General features: G+C 38.1%; 1 protein-coding gene across 1 annotated transcript; it reads left to right on the top strand.

Annotated features, from left to right (window-relative positions):
- Positions 1-13451: 13451 nt before the first annotated feature.
- LOC139962127 (metalloproteinase inhibitor 3-like) lies at positions 13452-16832 on the top strand. The gene is made up of 4 exons (XM_071962043.1): positions 13452-13582; positions 14414-14614; positions 15593-15729; positions 16436-16832. The coding sequence occupies exons 1-4, from the start codon at positions 13471-13473 to the stop codon at positions 16826-16828; spliced, it is 843 nt and encodes a 280-aa protein (XP_071818144.1). The 5' UTR covers positions 13452-13470; the 3' UTR covers positions 16829-16832.
- The last annotated feature ends 1675 nt before the right edge of the window (positions 16833-18507 follow it).

The raw sequence follows: 18507 nt of genomic DNA, 5'->3' as shown, positions 1-18507 counted from the left end.
TGACTGTACACTAGTGTCTAATTACCGACGGCAGCAAGCTGTGTGTGTATTTTCTGGGATCAATGGTGGTGTCTAACACCGAAACACATTCGAAACTAGGTCAGATTACCGGCATGAGACGTTTCTTTGTGCGCGAGTCTTCACACCCTTTAAGGTACGGAATTAATTGTGATTTGTTGTAGTCTGCTTAAAAATACTGCCATTAGTCTAGGCAGTCTATAGGTTGTCCTTCCTACCTGTATCACTTTTTGAGAAATGAATATACAGGTGAGAGTCATATATTAAAGTGACTAGACTAGAGTGAGTCTGCACAATCATTATGTCAATTCCTCAAATGCAACAAACAAAACTCAACAACAAAAAATACAAACAAATAAACATAAGACTTTTCGGTGACCTTAATTAAACTGTTTAAAATGCATTCAAAAAAATTCCCCAAGGTGACTTTTCGGTGACCTCAAATAAAATGTTTAAAATGCATAACAAAAATTCCGACCCACTGATCTGTGCACGCAACGACTGTTTCCTGTTAATAATAAACGACCGGCTCTCGTTTACGTCATAAGCAAATTTATTTACCCGTGAATGGTTAAAGTTGTTCATTTTTAGCCGTGAACCACCGCACACTGCACGACTGCCAGTCGGGAATATATTCCATGTTTAGTTGCCCCGACTGAAGCCGGTTCGACTTAAAAACTTTCAGTCGTATTCTTAAACCCACGCACACTATACTCGGCCCGACTAGCCGCGATATTTTTTTTCCCACGTTGAGTTGCATCGGATCGTCGTCGTGACCAGTCGTGTAGTGTTCGGCCGGTTTAAGGAGCATTTCCAGAGATTTCACTTTTGTCAGCTTGAATGTCTTAAAAACGGAAATTCCATTTTGGGCTGTTTTTTTTGTTTCTTGGACTAAAGCCAGAGTTTTATACCATCGATTAATTCCACATGCAGTCGCTTTAAGCATGTATGTTGAAAGTCCAGCTCATATACGGCATGGTTCCACAATATGCCTCGGCGCGTGTGGTATGCTTAGGGGGAATTCCCAAAGAAGCCATACTGATTTGAATCAGTAAGCCTACTTCCGCAGTAGTCATATACCGTATGGTGTATGTATAAGGCTTCACTCTATATATTCATACATTATAACTCTACGTTGTGTATGCCGTGCATTTACATTGTTCACGTCATGCACGATATATGATACATTCTAAGGTCAATTTGCAGCCTTCTCAAAAACAAAACAAAAACTGTTTCTATGAATTGTCCAGAATATAATAGTCAATCAAGCGTGCATCATCATGTCCTTCCATTGTATTCCATTACGTATTTCCGAAATAATTATGACGTGAAAATGTAAACCAAATTATATCTAGTTTCAGCATACCGTAGTCATTTTTGACTGGCAGTGAGATTTGAGAGCCTCCATGTGTAGGTTTTTTTTATATTTATTAAAGACGGTTGTACATTATATAAGGTGATATGACATGTTTAAAGGAGAACTTTTGCTCGTTAAGGGATTCGTGTTACACTGCATTGACAACGAAAGCCTGCAGGGTAATTTTGCATTATGAAGTGCATGCCACATGTGAGGAGATTTTACTGTACTGATAAACCCACACGCAAGTATCACGTGACGTAAGAGACAACACCCACCCCACCCCACCCCACCCCCTCCCCACCCCTCACCTTATTGCTTTCTGATAATTGTGGCAATAACGGCTGCAGACATTGGCATACGTTTGAGGTGGAAAATGAGGTTTTTTATTTCAAAGCTGTCTCCACCGTATTACGGAAATGCCATTAAGCCTTGGGCTCCTATAGAATCTGTAGGGGGCTAGAAGTCGTTCAGTTAAAGGTATGCGGACACCTATGAACAGCAATGTCCTAATTACTCTAATATAGGCATTGGAAATCATGAACATACCTGCAACTCCCATCAAACTCCATCAAAGATCGACCATTTTATACAAGTCTTTCCTTAATTCTAGTTTCATTTATGAATAAACATTAGCTAATTACGTAAAGCATGCGTAAAGGGAGTTACTGCCTAATATTGTTTTATGTTATTTCCTTTGTTTTTACAACCTTCGCCTCCAGGACACTGAACGCAAGTCTGTGGCCTAAGGCGAGTTTTTTTTTTTAATATTTGAAATGTCTTATTTGAAAAGAGGAAAAACCACATTATTCAAATGATATATGTGGGCTTGTAATTAGAGGTTCATTCGTTAAGGACTACAATAAGAAATAGGAATCTTGAAAAGAACAACACTCTACGTCATAGTTTGCACACACACACACACACATATATATATATATATATATATATATATATATATATATTTCGGGGTACTATTGAAAATGCCATCAAAAAGGCTAAAAGCAAACCCCGTACCGAAACATTGACGTACAAAACTCGTCAAACCAGTTCCAAAAGGGTACCATTGGTTACTGAATTCCACCCTGGTCTCCCACCACTGGCTAATATCATTCAGAAGAATTTTCACCTACTTCAAGGCACCGAACGCCTGAAATCAGTATTCCCAGAATCACCTGTCATCGCTTTTAAAAGACCCAGCAACCTACGGGATATCTTAGTTCGGGCATCCTTTCGGGATGACACCCCATTAGGGGAAAGCAAAACAGAAACTACAGGATCATCGCCCTGTACACAAAATTGCAAAACGTGCTTACTTGTCGATTCGACCGGGGCCTTTCAGAGCAAGCAAACCAAACGCACGTTCCAAATTCGGCACAAAATTAACTGCCTATCCAAAAATGTCATTTACCTCATCTACTGCAATATTTGTAACTTACAATAAATTGGAGAGTCAAAAAACACTCTTAGAATGAGAATGACACAACATAGATCGGCGATCAAAACAAAAAAGATCTACCAACCTGTTGAAAATCACTTCAATCTCCAAAATCATTCAGTTGAGAATTTGCGTGTTATTGCCATTGACCAGAACGATTCTTGGGCAGATAAATCTAGGAAAGCGAAAGAAAAATTCTGGGAACTAAACCTAAAGACCACGGCACCATTCGGTTTAAACATTAGAAACGATTTGCCGTCCCAGATAAACCAAAACAATTCCTTTACAATTACGACGGAATCGGATTAAAATAATCCGAATTTCTAAAACTTCTGCTCAATTCAGCAGAAATCAGTAAGTCGCTTTGCCTTTACAACCATGCCGACATCCTCTCTATAAAACAGTTTCAATTCCTGCTACTCCTTGTCACTTTCGGTGATCTTGCACTGAAGAAGAGCTAGTTTTGCTCGAAAGCTCTGCAAAAACCAAACATTGGCTGTTTTACTTCCAATAACTTACCTAATTCAATTATTGTATCTCACTCGAGATCCAGCCTTTCTCTAAATGCAGCATAGTTGTTTAACAGTTTTTTCCGTTATTCCTATATCTATATATATATATATATATGTATATTAAATTTCCCCAGATTTATGAAAACTTAAAATGTGTATGTCTTGGAAACGAAAAGCTTTACCACTCCATACTGCTATAGCTGCAAAATCTGTCTCAATATCTTGCGCCTAACTCGAGATATCGTTGATTGTAACCTATTTTTACCAGGGAGCTGATACAGAACTCCCTGCTTTGACTGGCTATAAATCTTATACTCCAGTAAATTGGATCACAGATAGGGGGTCTGTGTTGTCACCTTGGCAAATGCTCTTTGGAATCTTAACTTAGGCTATTATAATCTTCTTGTTGATTTATCATTGAAAACTAATACATTGGAACGTTTGCTTAGGTGTCAAAGTACTTTGAGAAATTTCATCAAAATATATCCTTTTTCTTCGAAATACACCTTTCCTCTGTGGGTGAATGATTGAAAAATTATATAGAACAATACATGTATTTTCAGATGAATTGCCCTCACGACATAATCCATTCTGTTGTTGCCAGATACTTGAACATAAATTTAAAAAAAAGAAGTATTTTCGCGATACAAAATGTTTCACTTCCATATTCTGAAAAAAAAAAATCAGCAATTTTGCTATACAATACACATCAATCACCAGAAGTCGGTCATTCTTTGGAAAGGAAAGGGCGCCATCGTTTGACTGTCCAAGTTTCAGTTAACAAGGTGATCAATTAGATGTGAACTAAGGTAACTGTGGTCGTATATTTCAATAGCAGTAATAGTCAACGTCGAAGATACAACAACTCCCTGATACAGCCAACTTACACTTTCCGTTTGTAATCGATCTTCAACGATTCTGGAAGAACAAGTCCATCCGTTCCCTAGAAAAACCAAGACAGTATCTGGTTAACCATCCGATATACTTCAAATTGAGGGCGGTATTAAAGACTAAAATAAGAAACTGTTTTATGTTTAGGCATTTACCTCCATGGTTTAGGGTAGCATAAGCCCATTAAAAGCCCCATTGACTTACACACTAAATCACAAAAGTAATGTGGTCTCTAAGTCTAGATGGAAGTTCTCACTAGCTAAACGCTACCCATCACCGGATAGCTGACGAGTTGGCCTTTCATTGCACCATCAATTTTCTGTACCATGACCGCGCAGATTTTGCTATCAGAGCCGGAAATTTTGCCACTTGTAAACAAACCTAAACAATTTTCGTACCCTGGGAAGCCTTGTAGGGTCTAAAATTGCCTCAATTCACCCAATTTGTTCACTACATGTACTTCCATTCATGTTCTTCAAAATGCCAGCCACAAAAAAAAAGTATATCATGATTGATAACAGGTAAAAAAAGATGTTCTCCTGCTGCCAGTGGCATTTTTCCTGAAGGAGAACAAACAAGCAGATGGATATAGACTCTGATAGGAGTATGCAACCTTAGTAAAAACCACAGAATCAGTTTTGCAAAACCACACCGTCATACTTAGATATACAATGTTGTATTCTTGTTACCATTGTTCATGGCAAGTTGTGCATGATAATAGTTACCCTGGGGCAAGATTTCACGACTGCTTGTTTACCATCAAACAAACCTATTATTCAGTGTATTCAATTGTATTTTTGTATTTTGTACTTGTTTTGTTAAGCGCATTGAACCCTGAGATTTTGCGCTATATAAGCACCGGTGTAATAATAATAATAATAATACCACTGTTCAAACTTGAACCGACAACGTTATTTTAAGCATACTATAAACATTTTTTTTTGTATTCCAGTTATGTCTTTTAAATTTCTTTCCCGTACGTTTTATGGAATACTTTTAATTGAATTAATTAACTTATTTACAAGGTAACCATGAGAGTTTTAGTTCATAATTAAATAACTCTCGGAGAAAATGTCGAAATGTTTGATAACAAAAAACAAAAGGAAGCAGTATATATTACACATTGATGAAACTATTAACGGTACCGGTAAATGCCCTATAAAGATTTCTTTTGTAATGTCAACAATATTTGGGAATAAACTGTACCATATTTTATAGAAAATAATGCACTTCTTTTTGCGGATGGTTTTGTTACGATGTTCCACAGTTCGTTCCCTGAAACTGGACTCGAATGTGTGGAAGCAATAACATGTGGGTAACATGTTGATTTGAATGCATTCATGAAATATTTTATAACCTCACAAAATGGTTGTAGCAAACTGTCGTTTTCAAGTTTAAATCTATTGCGCTTGTGTGAGATAACCGATGATCTACTTCAATTTTGCACATTGCAATATTACTTGAACTGGCACTTATGTTTCCAAGTCTTGTCAGTAATTTTAAAATTTCTCCCGGCCGATTTAGGTATATTGGGCCTCTATGGGAGGGCCAGAGGTGAATCAAATGAGGGTGTGCTGCATGCCCTGGGTTCATTAAAACCGACGCCCATGTATGGGTGGTGGTGGGGTTGGGGGGATCAACATTTATGCGTCAAGTGTTTGAATCTTAGGCATATAGTATAAATTAGGTATGTATAAGTAGCTCATAACGCAAGGTTGTGCTAATAAATGTGTGTGTGAGGTTTAATACAAACCAAGATGGGAGAAGGACCCCAGTTGAAGTGATGTAATTGTTCCTCGTTTAAATGCACCAACAACAACAACAACAACAACAAATCCCGCGACTGAACCATTTCCCGAACTGACGATGGGAGATGGGCGGTCATGCCCCCTGCTCACCCCTTCCCCGCATCCTCCTTTCATCTCACTGCCTATATTGGTCTGTCTAATTATACTCAATTCATTAATTAATGTTCAAATTAACTCATCTGTCACCAGATTCTTATAAATTCGCAGAACTTAGCATACTGTATGGCTTTCTCCTTTTTGATAACGATAATAAATTTTAACTAGAATTTTTTTTTTAAATAGTCAATTTGCCGTCACCATAATGTTCGTTTCATTAATTCCTGGATGTGGTTGATTACAGAAATTGTTAATCAAGATGACACTTTTTATCATATATCATGCATAAATATATCAAATGTAATAACTATATAATATATCATGAGGTGCAATTTTTTCCCCAATAAAAAAGGTTTCTTATTTTTAATTAAACAAAACGGATCCCTTGCACTCATGCAAAACTGAGATAACTTTGTTTTTGACATACAGACAATAAATTCAAGTCTACGATTTTAAAATAGCGAAGTTTCTGTCACTGAAAATAGCCGTTTCGTTACTCGCGGGTTTTAGTTGGTTACTACCATGATATATTTTTAAAGTTTTGAACTGTCATGCATGTGGGTGTGTCTGTCCCTCAATTAAAAAATATTATCTTAATCTTAATTAGACCAAATCATTCCTTTCAATTCATGCAAAACAATTAGATTATTTTTTACCAAGCTCGTGTCAATTATAACATTATATCCTTGTCACAATAGGTGACAAGAGTCTAGGCTCTGTTTAGTGACATCGTCCTGAAAATAATTCGTCATGGAATATAAGTTTTTGTTTTGCTCCAGAGAAATGGTGAGCTACATGTATCTTTATTATAATGGGGCAATCTATTACTTAATCAGATGACTCATTTTAATAACTCGTCTCTTTTTTTAAAACTTAACACTCCATCTTTTGAAATTATAAAAACTGAAAGTCACTGAAATAAACAAAAAAGATTATTTTTTATTTGGAAGAATGCAAGCATGGTCTTAAGAAAAGTCCGAGTGACATCTGTCGCTAATTTACAGAGATGGGTATGCTGCTTCATAGAGACACTGAAATTGTGTACTTTTATTCCACATTTCTTCCACAAGTTTGCTAATAAGACATATCTGTTTCGATTCAGATTTGATTCATCTTTCTGTGGGGGAGGGGGGAGGGGAATGAGCCTGTCAGTCATTGAATCAGTCAAACCTCAGCGACTCACATACATGACCGTGTAGCAGAGGGTGTGGCGGGGGGGGTGGCAAAAACTTCGATTGATAGTGGGACGCATGTGACTTTGCTTTAAGGAGGAGGGGGTCGCAAAATGACTTCAAACTACCCCTGCAAACTGGAACCTACTACTACTACTTCGACTACTACTACTACTACTACTACTACTACTACTACTACTACAACTACTACTGCTACTACTACTAGTACTACAACTACTACCACTACTACTACTAATAACAATAAGAAGAAGAAGAAGAATTTTTATTTAAAAAAAGGGGAGCGTTCTAACTTATGAAAAGGGCCCGGCATTGTAAAGTTTCTTCACAAAACTTCGAGGTAGGGGAGGAGGTGGGCACGAGACCCAAAGTCTTATCCCCCGCCGGCTCCGTAGGCCCTTATATCGTTCATAGTTTTATAACACATTTTCCCATTAAGTTTAATTGCACCACAGTAACTATATACATGTAATATTTCTTGATGAGTGATAGATGTTTATTAACTAATCTTCTCTTCATCCTCGGGGTTGCAGTTTCCTCAATCAGCTTCCTAATAACATTACGTTTATTGATGGCTCGAACTTTGACGGAATTGATGACTCATTTTGGTTCATTAACAATGATTTATCTGATAGTTTAGTCACACTAATCACTTTCGATTGATTTTGTTTCCAAATGTCTTTTTATATTTTTTCTGAGAACCAATCAAGCCTGACGCATGGTATTGATGAAAATGCCATATGTTAAGATTATATATATATATATATATATATATATATATATATATATATATATATATATATATATATATATATGTATACACAGTCAAGAAAGTTCAAAGAAAATACGTTGACCGTCTATTGGCAGGCATTAAATTCGCCGACGACCTCGCTATTTAACACGGTTATAACAGCATTTCTATGTGCGTTAGTTCTAATCAAATATTCACTGTCTTCCTAAAATTAACCGGTGTAGTCAATGGAGAGTTAAAATGAACCCAAACAAATCAAAGTTTGTAATATAAACTATAGTTTATATTCAAACGTTCTTATAATAACATTATCCCCATACAAAGCTTTCTTTCCTAGGAGTTATACCCTTGACAGTAAACGGACTACGTTTTCATGGTATTTGTCCAAACTTTGTACGGCATGTAGACTCCTACGATAAACTCAAACCATTTGGGATATGTATTAATGAGTTATTCTCGATCCTGTCATATTGCGTGTTTCATCGCAGAATTTGCATGTTTTCTGTTTTTGGTAGAAAGATAAACTAGATGATGCCGCGTTGCAGTGGGACTCACACCTCATAAGTTCCTTCAGATTACACCCTGGACCTTTCGGAAGGCCAGTTATGATGTACTTTCTCTCTACATATTATGGCACTGAAGACATTTCGAGCCCTGTTTGAAGACGACGAAATTGAAGTTTGTCAAGAGGAACGCCGCTTTAAAGGGGGGATATTCCCTGTTGTCAACAGGTGGTTGATTAATATCGATTGCTAATGCATGAAAATAACTTGAATGGACATTCAGGAAGCTACTCGACATTATACCGATTCTTGAGAGAGATACCAGAATTAATGTATAATAAGTGTAAATGGATGACAACAATGCATTGAGCACAATGCACGAGTTATCATGTTATATACCACCGCTGAAAACGTCTGCTTATACTACACTGTTACGGATTGTCTTTACCACAATTTTGTACAATTTTGTTACTCAAATAGTGAGTGGTCCTTGAAGTTTCATTTAATTAAACACACACAGAACTCGAAAATAGTACCAGTTGTTGGAAACTGACCATATAAAGTTGAGGAAGCCCGATTATCTTTATGTAAAATATTACTGCTATCAACTATATATATAGTCATTCTAAAAAAAACATTTAGGAATTTTGGTCCCAAGCTAGACGAATTCCAGAAAATCAATAATTCATTGCAACAAGGAATACAATTGGTATTGCTGTCTCAAACTCCTCGGTCCCTCCTCCCCTTCCAAACTCTATGGTTGGTTGTACCTTTAGTACTGTTCAGTTTGAAGCGGTGTACACTTGTAATCACTTCAGTCTTACAGCCAACGTCTGAGAACTCCTCATCAGAACTAAATCAGATGATATAATCAGGTTCATTCAGAGTTGTGACTAATTAGCAATTTAGCTAAGTAGCTAATTTCAAAAGTTTCGTAAAGCTGTCATATTATCTGCTATCATTTGCTGACTCATATCCTGAAGATCTGTAGAAAATGATGAACTAAGGGTCCTTGGCTGACATCCCATTTGGGGTGGAGTGAGGGGGATCTTGAGCAATTTGTTGTACATTTGCTTTGGTAGCCGACCGATCCATGCATATACATGCCTTGTACCCACACCATTCTGGATTCTAACTTGCTTGAATTCTTTGTGTTCTTCATTATAGTCAATACAACCAATATGCACTTTCTTTTTCTTGTCAGTGCTCTGCAGTTTGTTTCCTAACAGCAATTGACCTCTGTTGTTTGTTGGCGCTGCTTCCGATGAGCTTCCTTCAGCTCTACTGCGCTTAAGTTTAGGTTTTGGCTTTAATTTTGTCAGAAGTTGCCTTTATTTGTGTTTGAAGGACATCTTGCTGGGCCTAGCTTTGGTTGTATATGATCCTAGCTAAAGACTGCAAGTCTAACTCCTATAGCATGAATGAATGAAGCTAGGTCAGGTTCTTTCATTGGATGATCTTTTCATCAAACTGTCAATTATAAAGAAAATATTGTGTATTGTTATCAACTAGCATCTTTCCAATGAAGATGAAACTATAGACACCAATCGTATAAAACCTAGTGAATATTAGAAACATAAAAGAAGTCACTGAATTTATGAAACTTTATTGGCACATTGATTGCCAACATAGGCCAAAAGAATTAATCTAACAGTTTTTAAAGTACTGGTGACATGAAAACTGCACATCAGCTTAATATGCTTTCGTATGGAGGATCCTTAATAGCCTTAAACGTATAAGTAATCTCAAGTGTCTCCCTCCCCATACCTTCATCCAAATCTTATCATAGGATGTATATTTGTGCATTTAAAGCCTACACCAGGATGAAACATTTTGTTGTTGTTGTTCTACATGTTGGAATTCTAGGAGGGATCAACGAGAGGTAAACTGGGTAAAACAAGATTAATAATATGGGTACCCCACCCCCCCCCCCCAACTCGCCCCAACACACACACCCTTGCTCAGAAACGCTACCATAACCACCAATGGGGAAGAGTCCATATGCACGGAGACGGAGGAGAAAATTAGACGAGATTTAAGCATGTGAAAAAGTTTAAAGATCACGTGATATTCTCGCTGTCCATACACTCGTATAGTGTCGCAATACATACCTGTAAAATGCTATAATGTTAACTGCAGTTCTGGCTGAGGGTGTGGCTAGCGTTGAAACAGCGTGCACCGTAATAACGACGGGATGATATTTACACATATACATCAACTTTTATTTATTTATGTTTTGTTGTACGGTTTGTCGGATATTACAGTGACAAAATAGTTAGCTTTAGGGTCGTTATACTTTAAATCGAGTGACAAAGCAAATAGGCTAATCAAAAAGTGATGAAACAATAAAAGTGGCGAAAAACTCCGGAGGTATGCTGGGTGTGAACTATTTGAATCAAATCACCAGATACCCATGTAGCTGGTACAGTAACTATTGGTCGTGTCCTGTAACACATGTTACCAGTGGCGGAGCGTCCATACAGTCAGGGGCGGATGCCCCCCTGTAGGACTCAAATGGACTGCTGGCGCCCTTTTCAGCTTTTTTACCACTTTTTACTTATTCGCGACTATTGACTTTTTTATTGCGCTCTCATCTACCTATTGACATTTGTCACATTTTGTTGGCGATGACACCTATTTATTCTTCGTTTATCTGCAAATTAGCATGGCCTGGAAAGGGTAATTTCCGGCGATCTAGGGAGTATCTTTACTAAAAAATTCTTCTACGCTCCGCGCCAACCTGTGGTGGCGCTCCGCTTAGATAGTGTCGAAAGCGCCCCTACAGACCATTCTCGACCCCCCTGACCAATACCCCTAGCTCCGTCACTGCATGTTACCGTGTTACGAACAATGTAGTAATTGATGATGCACGGTTGTGGGACATGAACAGTAGTGACCAACCATCGAGTACGAGCACGCAATACTAAAATGAAGTCGTATCTAATCTTTTATGCTTTACATAGGCCTATGGATATACCCGAACCTGGCCTATCCTCGTTCTCGGCATGACGAGTTGGCGTAATTTAAAGAGAGGTGTGAACTGGAATCAAGCGGTACTGTGCCTCCTATACTTCATCTTGTAGGCATTCTCATCTTCTTAGACTCCTTGTCCAGTCGCGCAGTTCTTTGTCTTACATGGGAACAAGTTAACAGCTTTGTAGATTTTATTTATTTATTTTATTTCAACTTTATTTTAAGAGGGTAGTTCGTTTAGCAATAGCTAATCTTCCACGAGGCCCTCTGATAAGACATATAATAATATAAAAAGTATGAAAATTTAAGAAGTCATAAATACATTAATAATGCTTAATAAAATAGTTTTTAAAAAATAGTTTTTATAAAGACATATAATAAAAAATAGTTTTTAAAAAGACATATTATAATATAAAAAGTATGAAAACTTAAGAAGTCATAAATACATTAATAATGCTTAATAATAAAAAATGTGTACAGAGTAAAGAAAATTAAGAAATTTGGTAAAAATAAAAGTGAAGTAGGCCTAAACAATATCAGATACTAGGCGTTTAAAATGGTTAAGATTTCTTGCTGATTTTACTCTTTGATCTAGTTTGTTCCAGTCTTTTGCGGCAATGCATGAAAAACGGTTGTTATAAAAATTAGTGTGTCCGCCTGTAATGTGCAGGTTACGTGCAGTAGAGGATCTTAAATTATGATTATGAATATTCTAGTTGTTACAGTGCCATCTGTAACACATGTAACCATGTTACGAACACAAAGTAGTAATTACTGATGCACGGTTGTGGGACGTGAACAGTAGTTGCTGTACCAGCTATGACTATCGGGTGATCAAATCGGTTCTCAGACTGATGTTGAGAATAACTTAGATCAATGACCGCTAGTCTGTTTGGCAGACGTCAGCTATTCCACGTTCAATGCAATATGCCCTATACTGACCAGCATATCATTAAACATTATAAACTAAAGCGATATTCCAAAAGGGAGTCATAACTCTTTATTTATATAAGTTTTTAGTATAGTGTATAATAAGTCCAGTTGCTTGAAGCTACAAGCTACAAGAGCTGTCTTAATGTCACAGATTAGTTTCCTTGCAGCGAGGTCGTAAATTAACAGATATGGTAGATATGGTAGTTTAGGACACACCTTTGTATAAAGCTTCTGGAAGAAAAAATAGAATTTCAGTAGTTATATCATCTTCTGTCAACCGACTTAAGCGTCACGAAAACAGTTGCTTGTTTTATACGAAAACGACTTGAAACTGTAAGTATACAATTGATTAAATCGCATCTTTGAGTTAAGAAAAAGTGACTTTATATCGTTCTAGCAAAGCCATGGATTAGTTCACATAGATACCTCACATGCAGTGTAACTATTAGCGGTTTTTTCTTACTTATGACTCGTTTTAATCATTAAAATCAGATAATGTATTTCCCACAAATTTAATACGACGCTTCATCCATCCATACATTCGTTCGTTCGTTCTTTCGATCCGTTTTTCTTTCTTTCATACATTTAAAAACGTTTGAATTTAGTATTTAATTTCCATCTTTCATTTAAGTGAATCAAAATAAGAGACAGTTACCTCCATGTATACCTTACCTCTCCATCATAGTAGAGTACATCAGATTGTGACAAATTCCTTTGTAAAAATGCTTCTTTTAACCATTTTCTACCCACTTTTCTTCTACAAAAAAACAACAGGGTCCATATAAATATCGATTTAATCAATACATTTCATTTATCAAATGAAGATGTAATATTATTTGAAAAATAAGTTATTATCATTTCATTTGGTGTCTGAGCGCCCAGAGACCCACCCACCCGTTCAGTGTTACAATGATAACATTCATTGGTTTAGTTTCATATAATCGTTGCTTAACACTTCTGTTTAACTTTCTGCAGAAAGAAAGACAACGAAGTCGAAACAATGTATCGAACGGCCGCCATCTTGATTGCTCTTGTGGGTTGCATTTCTGTTGAAGGGTGCGCTGACTGCTATCGTTACCATCCACAACAGGTCTTTTGCGATGCAGACTTTGGTAAGTTTCCTGTTATTGTTAACTCGGAGGGGTTTGTATATGAGTACAGGCGCGTAGCCAAGGGGGGTGGGGCGAAGGAGGCAGCCGCCCACCGCCTCGAGCATATTTTTTTTGTATTTTTTTATGATATCGCTAGTAATTTCAAAAGAGAAAATGCTAAGATGCAACTTACAAGGCCTGGGAAGTGCCATTTCCAGCGATCTGGGAGGCATTTTCAGCCAAACTTTCTTGTACGCTTCGCGCCAACTTATGGTGGCGCTACGGTTAGATAGTTTGCAATGCCGTATCTACGGCTCTGATAGTTTGCCTACATTTTCGCCCCTCCCTTGGCAAATTCCTCGCTACGCGCCTGTATGAGTATGAAGGGGTGTGAGGGATGGGGGATACATATAGCTTGAAGGTTATTAAATAATCATAATACTGAAAAACCTAGTAAGAATTGTCTTTGCGGCCGTGAAAAAATTGTTTGTCGTTTAATAAACGTGATGTTATTAGGAAGCTGATTGAGGAAACTGCAACCCCGAGGATGAAGAGAAGATTAGTTAATAAACATCTATCACTCATCCAGGAATATTACATGTCTATAGCTACTGTGGTGCAATTATACTTAATGGGAAAATGTGTTATAAAACCATGAACGACATAAGGGGATACGGAGCCGGGGGATGGGCCGTGGGGTCACGTGCCCACCCCCTCCCATACCTCGAAGGTTTGTGAAGAAACTCAATAGTGCCGGGCCCTTTTCATTAGTTAGAAGGCTCCTCTTTTTTTAATAAAAATTATCATTATTATTACTATTATTATTCTTCTTCTCATTTTTATTATTTTTAGTTGTGCGTCTCCTGGTGACGTCGACTAAGTTTAACGTCAGAATACCGAATTACGATAATGACTTCTATAACTTACTACACGCTGAACTAGTGAAGGACCTTAAGCCTGGCCGTGTGGAGATCGGAGATACACTGGAGTTTTATAACCCAACTTCTATCTGTGGAACGTGGTTTGATCAAAATACCGAGTACCTAGTTACTGGTAAGTATCAATGGTCTAGGGTTATCCCCGCCCCAGGGACGGGAGATATGAGGGAGGGAGGGGATGGGAGAACCCGTTCAGAAATCATCTTTGAGGAGAGGGTGGCGGAGGTTATTGCTCACCCCCATTCGTCAATCCGGGAGGGAACGGGTTCAGTCTGGTTGTTATTCCCATTTAAGAGTATAAGTAGTTTAGCAAACCCTCTTGACCTTGTGTATAGTCTGAATACGCCTCGGAATGCACCGTGTGACGTCTTAACTGTTTTGTCTTTGGAGGTATAGATCCCCACATTCGGCGTCGGCTTCAATGACCTCACTGACCTCACTCCTTTGTAATGTACTCGATCCGCCTCAAGCCAAATATAAATCAGCCGGGGGCTTTTAGAAGTTGCCCCTCACACCCTCCCACCTTTGAAAACCATATGCATGCCACTAACCTTCTCAAAAATGTGATGTTAAAAACAAATATGTGCAATGTATGGAATCATATTCTGTTATATAAAATCACCGCGTCTGGAGGTCATAAAAACATCTTTGGTTCCTTTTTTTCACTTATTTTTATGTTATTATTCATTAAATGTGTAACCAAAGCCCCAAACTCATTTATTATTTACCGTTACTACCCCTCTCCCTGTTCCCTCTCCTGGCTTGACCCTCGTTCAAATGTCTTTCCTGCCCCCCCCCCTCCTTTCATATTCTCCCCGCTCCTTATGCTCCTTTCTCCTCCATGTTCCGTCTGCGCCTTTTGCATCTCCTTTCGTTCCCTTGGCTTCTCTCGCTTCTTCCACCCCTGCATGATCTCCCCCCCCCCTCTCCACCTCCACCCACCTCTCTCTCCACCTCTCTCCATCTCTCTCTCTGCTCCTCCTGTTTTCTGCTTCTCCGTCACCTCTCCTGCTTTTCCAGCTTCTCAATGTGTCTCCCAGTCATTTCGGCGTTGTCTTTAATCAATAATATAACCAGAATGTCTCCCTTTCAGGAAGCCTAATTGAGACAAGTAATGGGACCAAGTACTTGCTTCATGGAAATTGTGGTTTTTCTGCGGAATGGGAGGACCTTTCCAGTAAACAGCAGAAAGGATTTGAATTCAAGTATGGAAGAATGTGTGGTTGTCAGGTACGTAAAAATCTCACGTCAAGTTCACTATATACTCAAATGCAAATTGTTTAATTAGAGTAGGTATAAGGATGGGGAAGAACTGACCAGAGGGGAAGTGGGGTAGGGAGTAGCAGTACGCTTCTGCTTCCCACTGTTGTGACATGATACGCTCTCGAAGACAGTGCTAGATCATACAGCTGGATCTTTGGAAATAGCATAAAGAGCGCAAGCCAATCAAAATGATCAATATTCTGTTTCATATAAACCCCTCAGGAGTCGATGTTTCGATATTTCGTTTTAAAGTGGAAAATTCGAACTAAGAGAAAATTCCGAGCAACCACTATAGTTGTCCACAATATACCCTACTTTACTTAAGGACCACTCCACCTTACTTGTATAGAGATCATACTAATCCTTAATTTTGATATTTTAAGATTAAGTATTCGAACTTTTAATAATTAACAAGTTGTATTTTCGAGAGAAAAGTCGAAGTGCCGACATGAAAAGGTCATATCTTCCACTTAATGTTTCGATGAAAGCCAAAATTTTGAGATAAAACACAAAATCCACATTTTGAGATAAAACGTTGACATTTTTCTTTTGTCCAATTTGCGGATCCGGGTCACCATAGCATCTACGAGAGTAAAATTTTTTTGGTGTTGATTCCTACACTGAACTGAACAATTCTTGTATTTCTCTAAATATTTTGATTTTGTTTTTGCAGGTTATAGGAGTGAAGTCTGATATGACAATAAGAGTCACTGAGTTGGATGGTGGTGCAGGGTACGAGGGTGCACGCAGCTATTGGACCCCTCATAGATGTTACTACAACCCATACAAGACGGAGAGGTATCATCGCGAAGATTGCGAAGAAGAGTTTGGTTTCTGTAAACCAGACGATGACGGAATCTGCAAGTGGCAAATGACGTCAGATTACGAGTCATGCTTCAGCGAGAGGGAGACATTTGTTTTGGCTCTTGAAGGATCTCCAGCTTTTACAGATATCAGCCAATGTGAAGTGTTACGTAATCGTCGTCAAAGACGTAAATGTCGCAAAAGGGTTAAACAGAACGCACGAAATTTAGAAATGGAAGTCAACGCAGAGACAGAGGAGTAGGGTAAAAAAAAACAGCCAGTTTTGGGACAATTTCATAATGCTAAAACCTCTCTAAACTGTACTCCAATATCATGCTTCAAAGCACTGGTATTGACAGTACAAACAGTTCCTAACCTTGATCTGATAGAAACATGATATTCATACTGCTCGTACTGACAATACGAGTGCTCTGAAGCGGGACATTATACACTACAGTGTAGGAAAAATCGTCCCAAACTGGGTGAAAAAAATCCGGTATACCCTGAATATTTACGACTCTGTGTCTCTTTTCCTTCTTCGTTAATGGTTAAATTTACATTTGAATGTTTACTGCCAATTTATTATGGAAGGGATTTTGAACTTATAGCGCCATATTTTAGCATGTTTTATAATATTATTAAAAGTATACGGTATTCAAACTTACTGCTGATTTTACAACTATTTGCCCAGATGGTTTGGAGTAGTGATCAGTTAGAAACACATATATCTCTTTAGCTTTGATTATCACTTTGACTTACCATAATTTGACATTCAAACATATTTGTTACGAGTAATACTGATGACTATATTTAACTGAAAATATCTTAAAAGACGACGATTCGACAAGGGCGTCATAGCTTTTTCACCGAATGATAGATGACGTCATAATAAGCCTTTGCAGCGTTTAGAGTATACAGCTGCCATCATAGTTAGTATAAGAATAGTGTACAATCGGACTCAGAACAGTGCACAACACTTTGCTGTGCTCTACTAATTAAGAGATTACGGCATAGATCATACATGAATTAAAAAATAAATTCATATCATAGTAGTATCATTCTTATATCATATCTTCATGATTTATCTATGGATTACAGAGTTCAATACGCCCCCACTTTGCAAACGCTTCAGGTATGTCAAGTTAACACACGCTTTTAATTCGTGTCACTCATATTCGAACCAAGCGGCGCTCGCAAAGGGGAGGGAGTGGCATGATCCATGACCAATACTACGTTTGTACACCCTCCAACCCCCATTTGTTCAACCTCACAGGAAGTATTTATAATCACAACCGTGCGTTCAGATTTACACAATGTACCAGTCTAAATATGCCTCAGGATGCACCGTTTGGCGTTTAAACCGTTTGAATTTTTGCAAATCCTACATAGGTGCCGGTTTCAAAGACCCTAGGGCTGCACTCCTCTTTTATAAAAATCCTTGATTCGTCATTGGCCCTACCATAAAGGTTCATCCCCCACCCCCTCCCCTCCCACCTATGAAATCCTATGCACGCCACTGATTCTGACCACTGTGTACGGACGTCTATAAATAAGTGATAGACGACTGTTACTACCCTTAGAAGATTCACTAGAAATTTGGAGCGTCTCAAGGAAAGGCATTAGAAATTAAATGGCAGCTTTTGCCTAGACCAATTTCTCCAGCACGGTACAGGTTCATCGGAATACGTCGGATTGTCACTTGCATGTTAAATAGCAACCATCATCACTTAACCTTTGTTACTTAAAGGAAAACAAACATTCAACAACATCTCCCCTCACCCCACTGTTCCCTTACCTCCGAGTCCCCACTTTAACAGGTCAAAGATGTTCGGTCTTCTTGTTAAGTGACGTCACAATTTTGTTCAGTTCACCAAGTTAAAAGCTCGTCATACAGTCGCATGTTCCATAGAACAGCTCATGCCAAATAATTACAGAAGCAGA

The sequence above is a fragment of the Apostichopus japonicus genome, chromosome 20 (assembly GCF_037975245.1).
Source record: "Apostichopus japonicus isolate 1M-3 chromosome 20, ASM3797524v1, whole genome shotgun sequence".
Taxonomy (NCBI): domain Eukaryota; kingdom Metazoa; phylum Echinodermata; class Holothuroidea; order Aspidochirotida; family Stichopodidae; genus Apostichopus; species Apostichopus japonicus.
This window is presented reverse-complemented; position numbering and strand designations above follow the sequence as displayed.

What these genes read in the sequence shown, in the direction of transcription:
- LOC139962127 (XM_071962043.1), top strand. Translation starts at nt 13,471, where the DNA reads ATGTATCGAACGGCCGCCATCTTGATTGCTCTTGTGGGTTGCATTTCT. An exon ending in TACCGAGTACCTAGTTACTG is followed by an intron (nt 14,615 to 15,592) that starts GTAAGTATCAAT and finishes TCTCCCTTTCAG; the next exon opens with GAAGCCTAATTGAGACAAGT. An exon ending in GAAGAATGTGTGGTTGTCAG is followed by an intron (nt 15,730 to 16,435) that starts GTACGTAAAAAT and finishes TTGTTTTTGCAG; the next exon opens with GTTATAGGAGTGAAGTCTGA.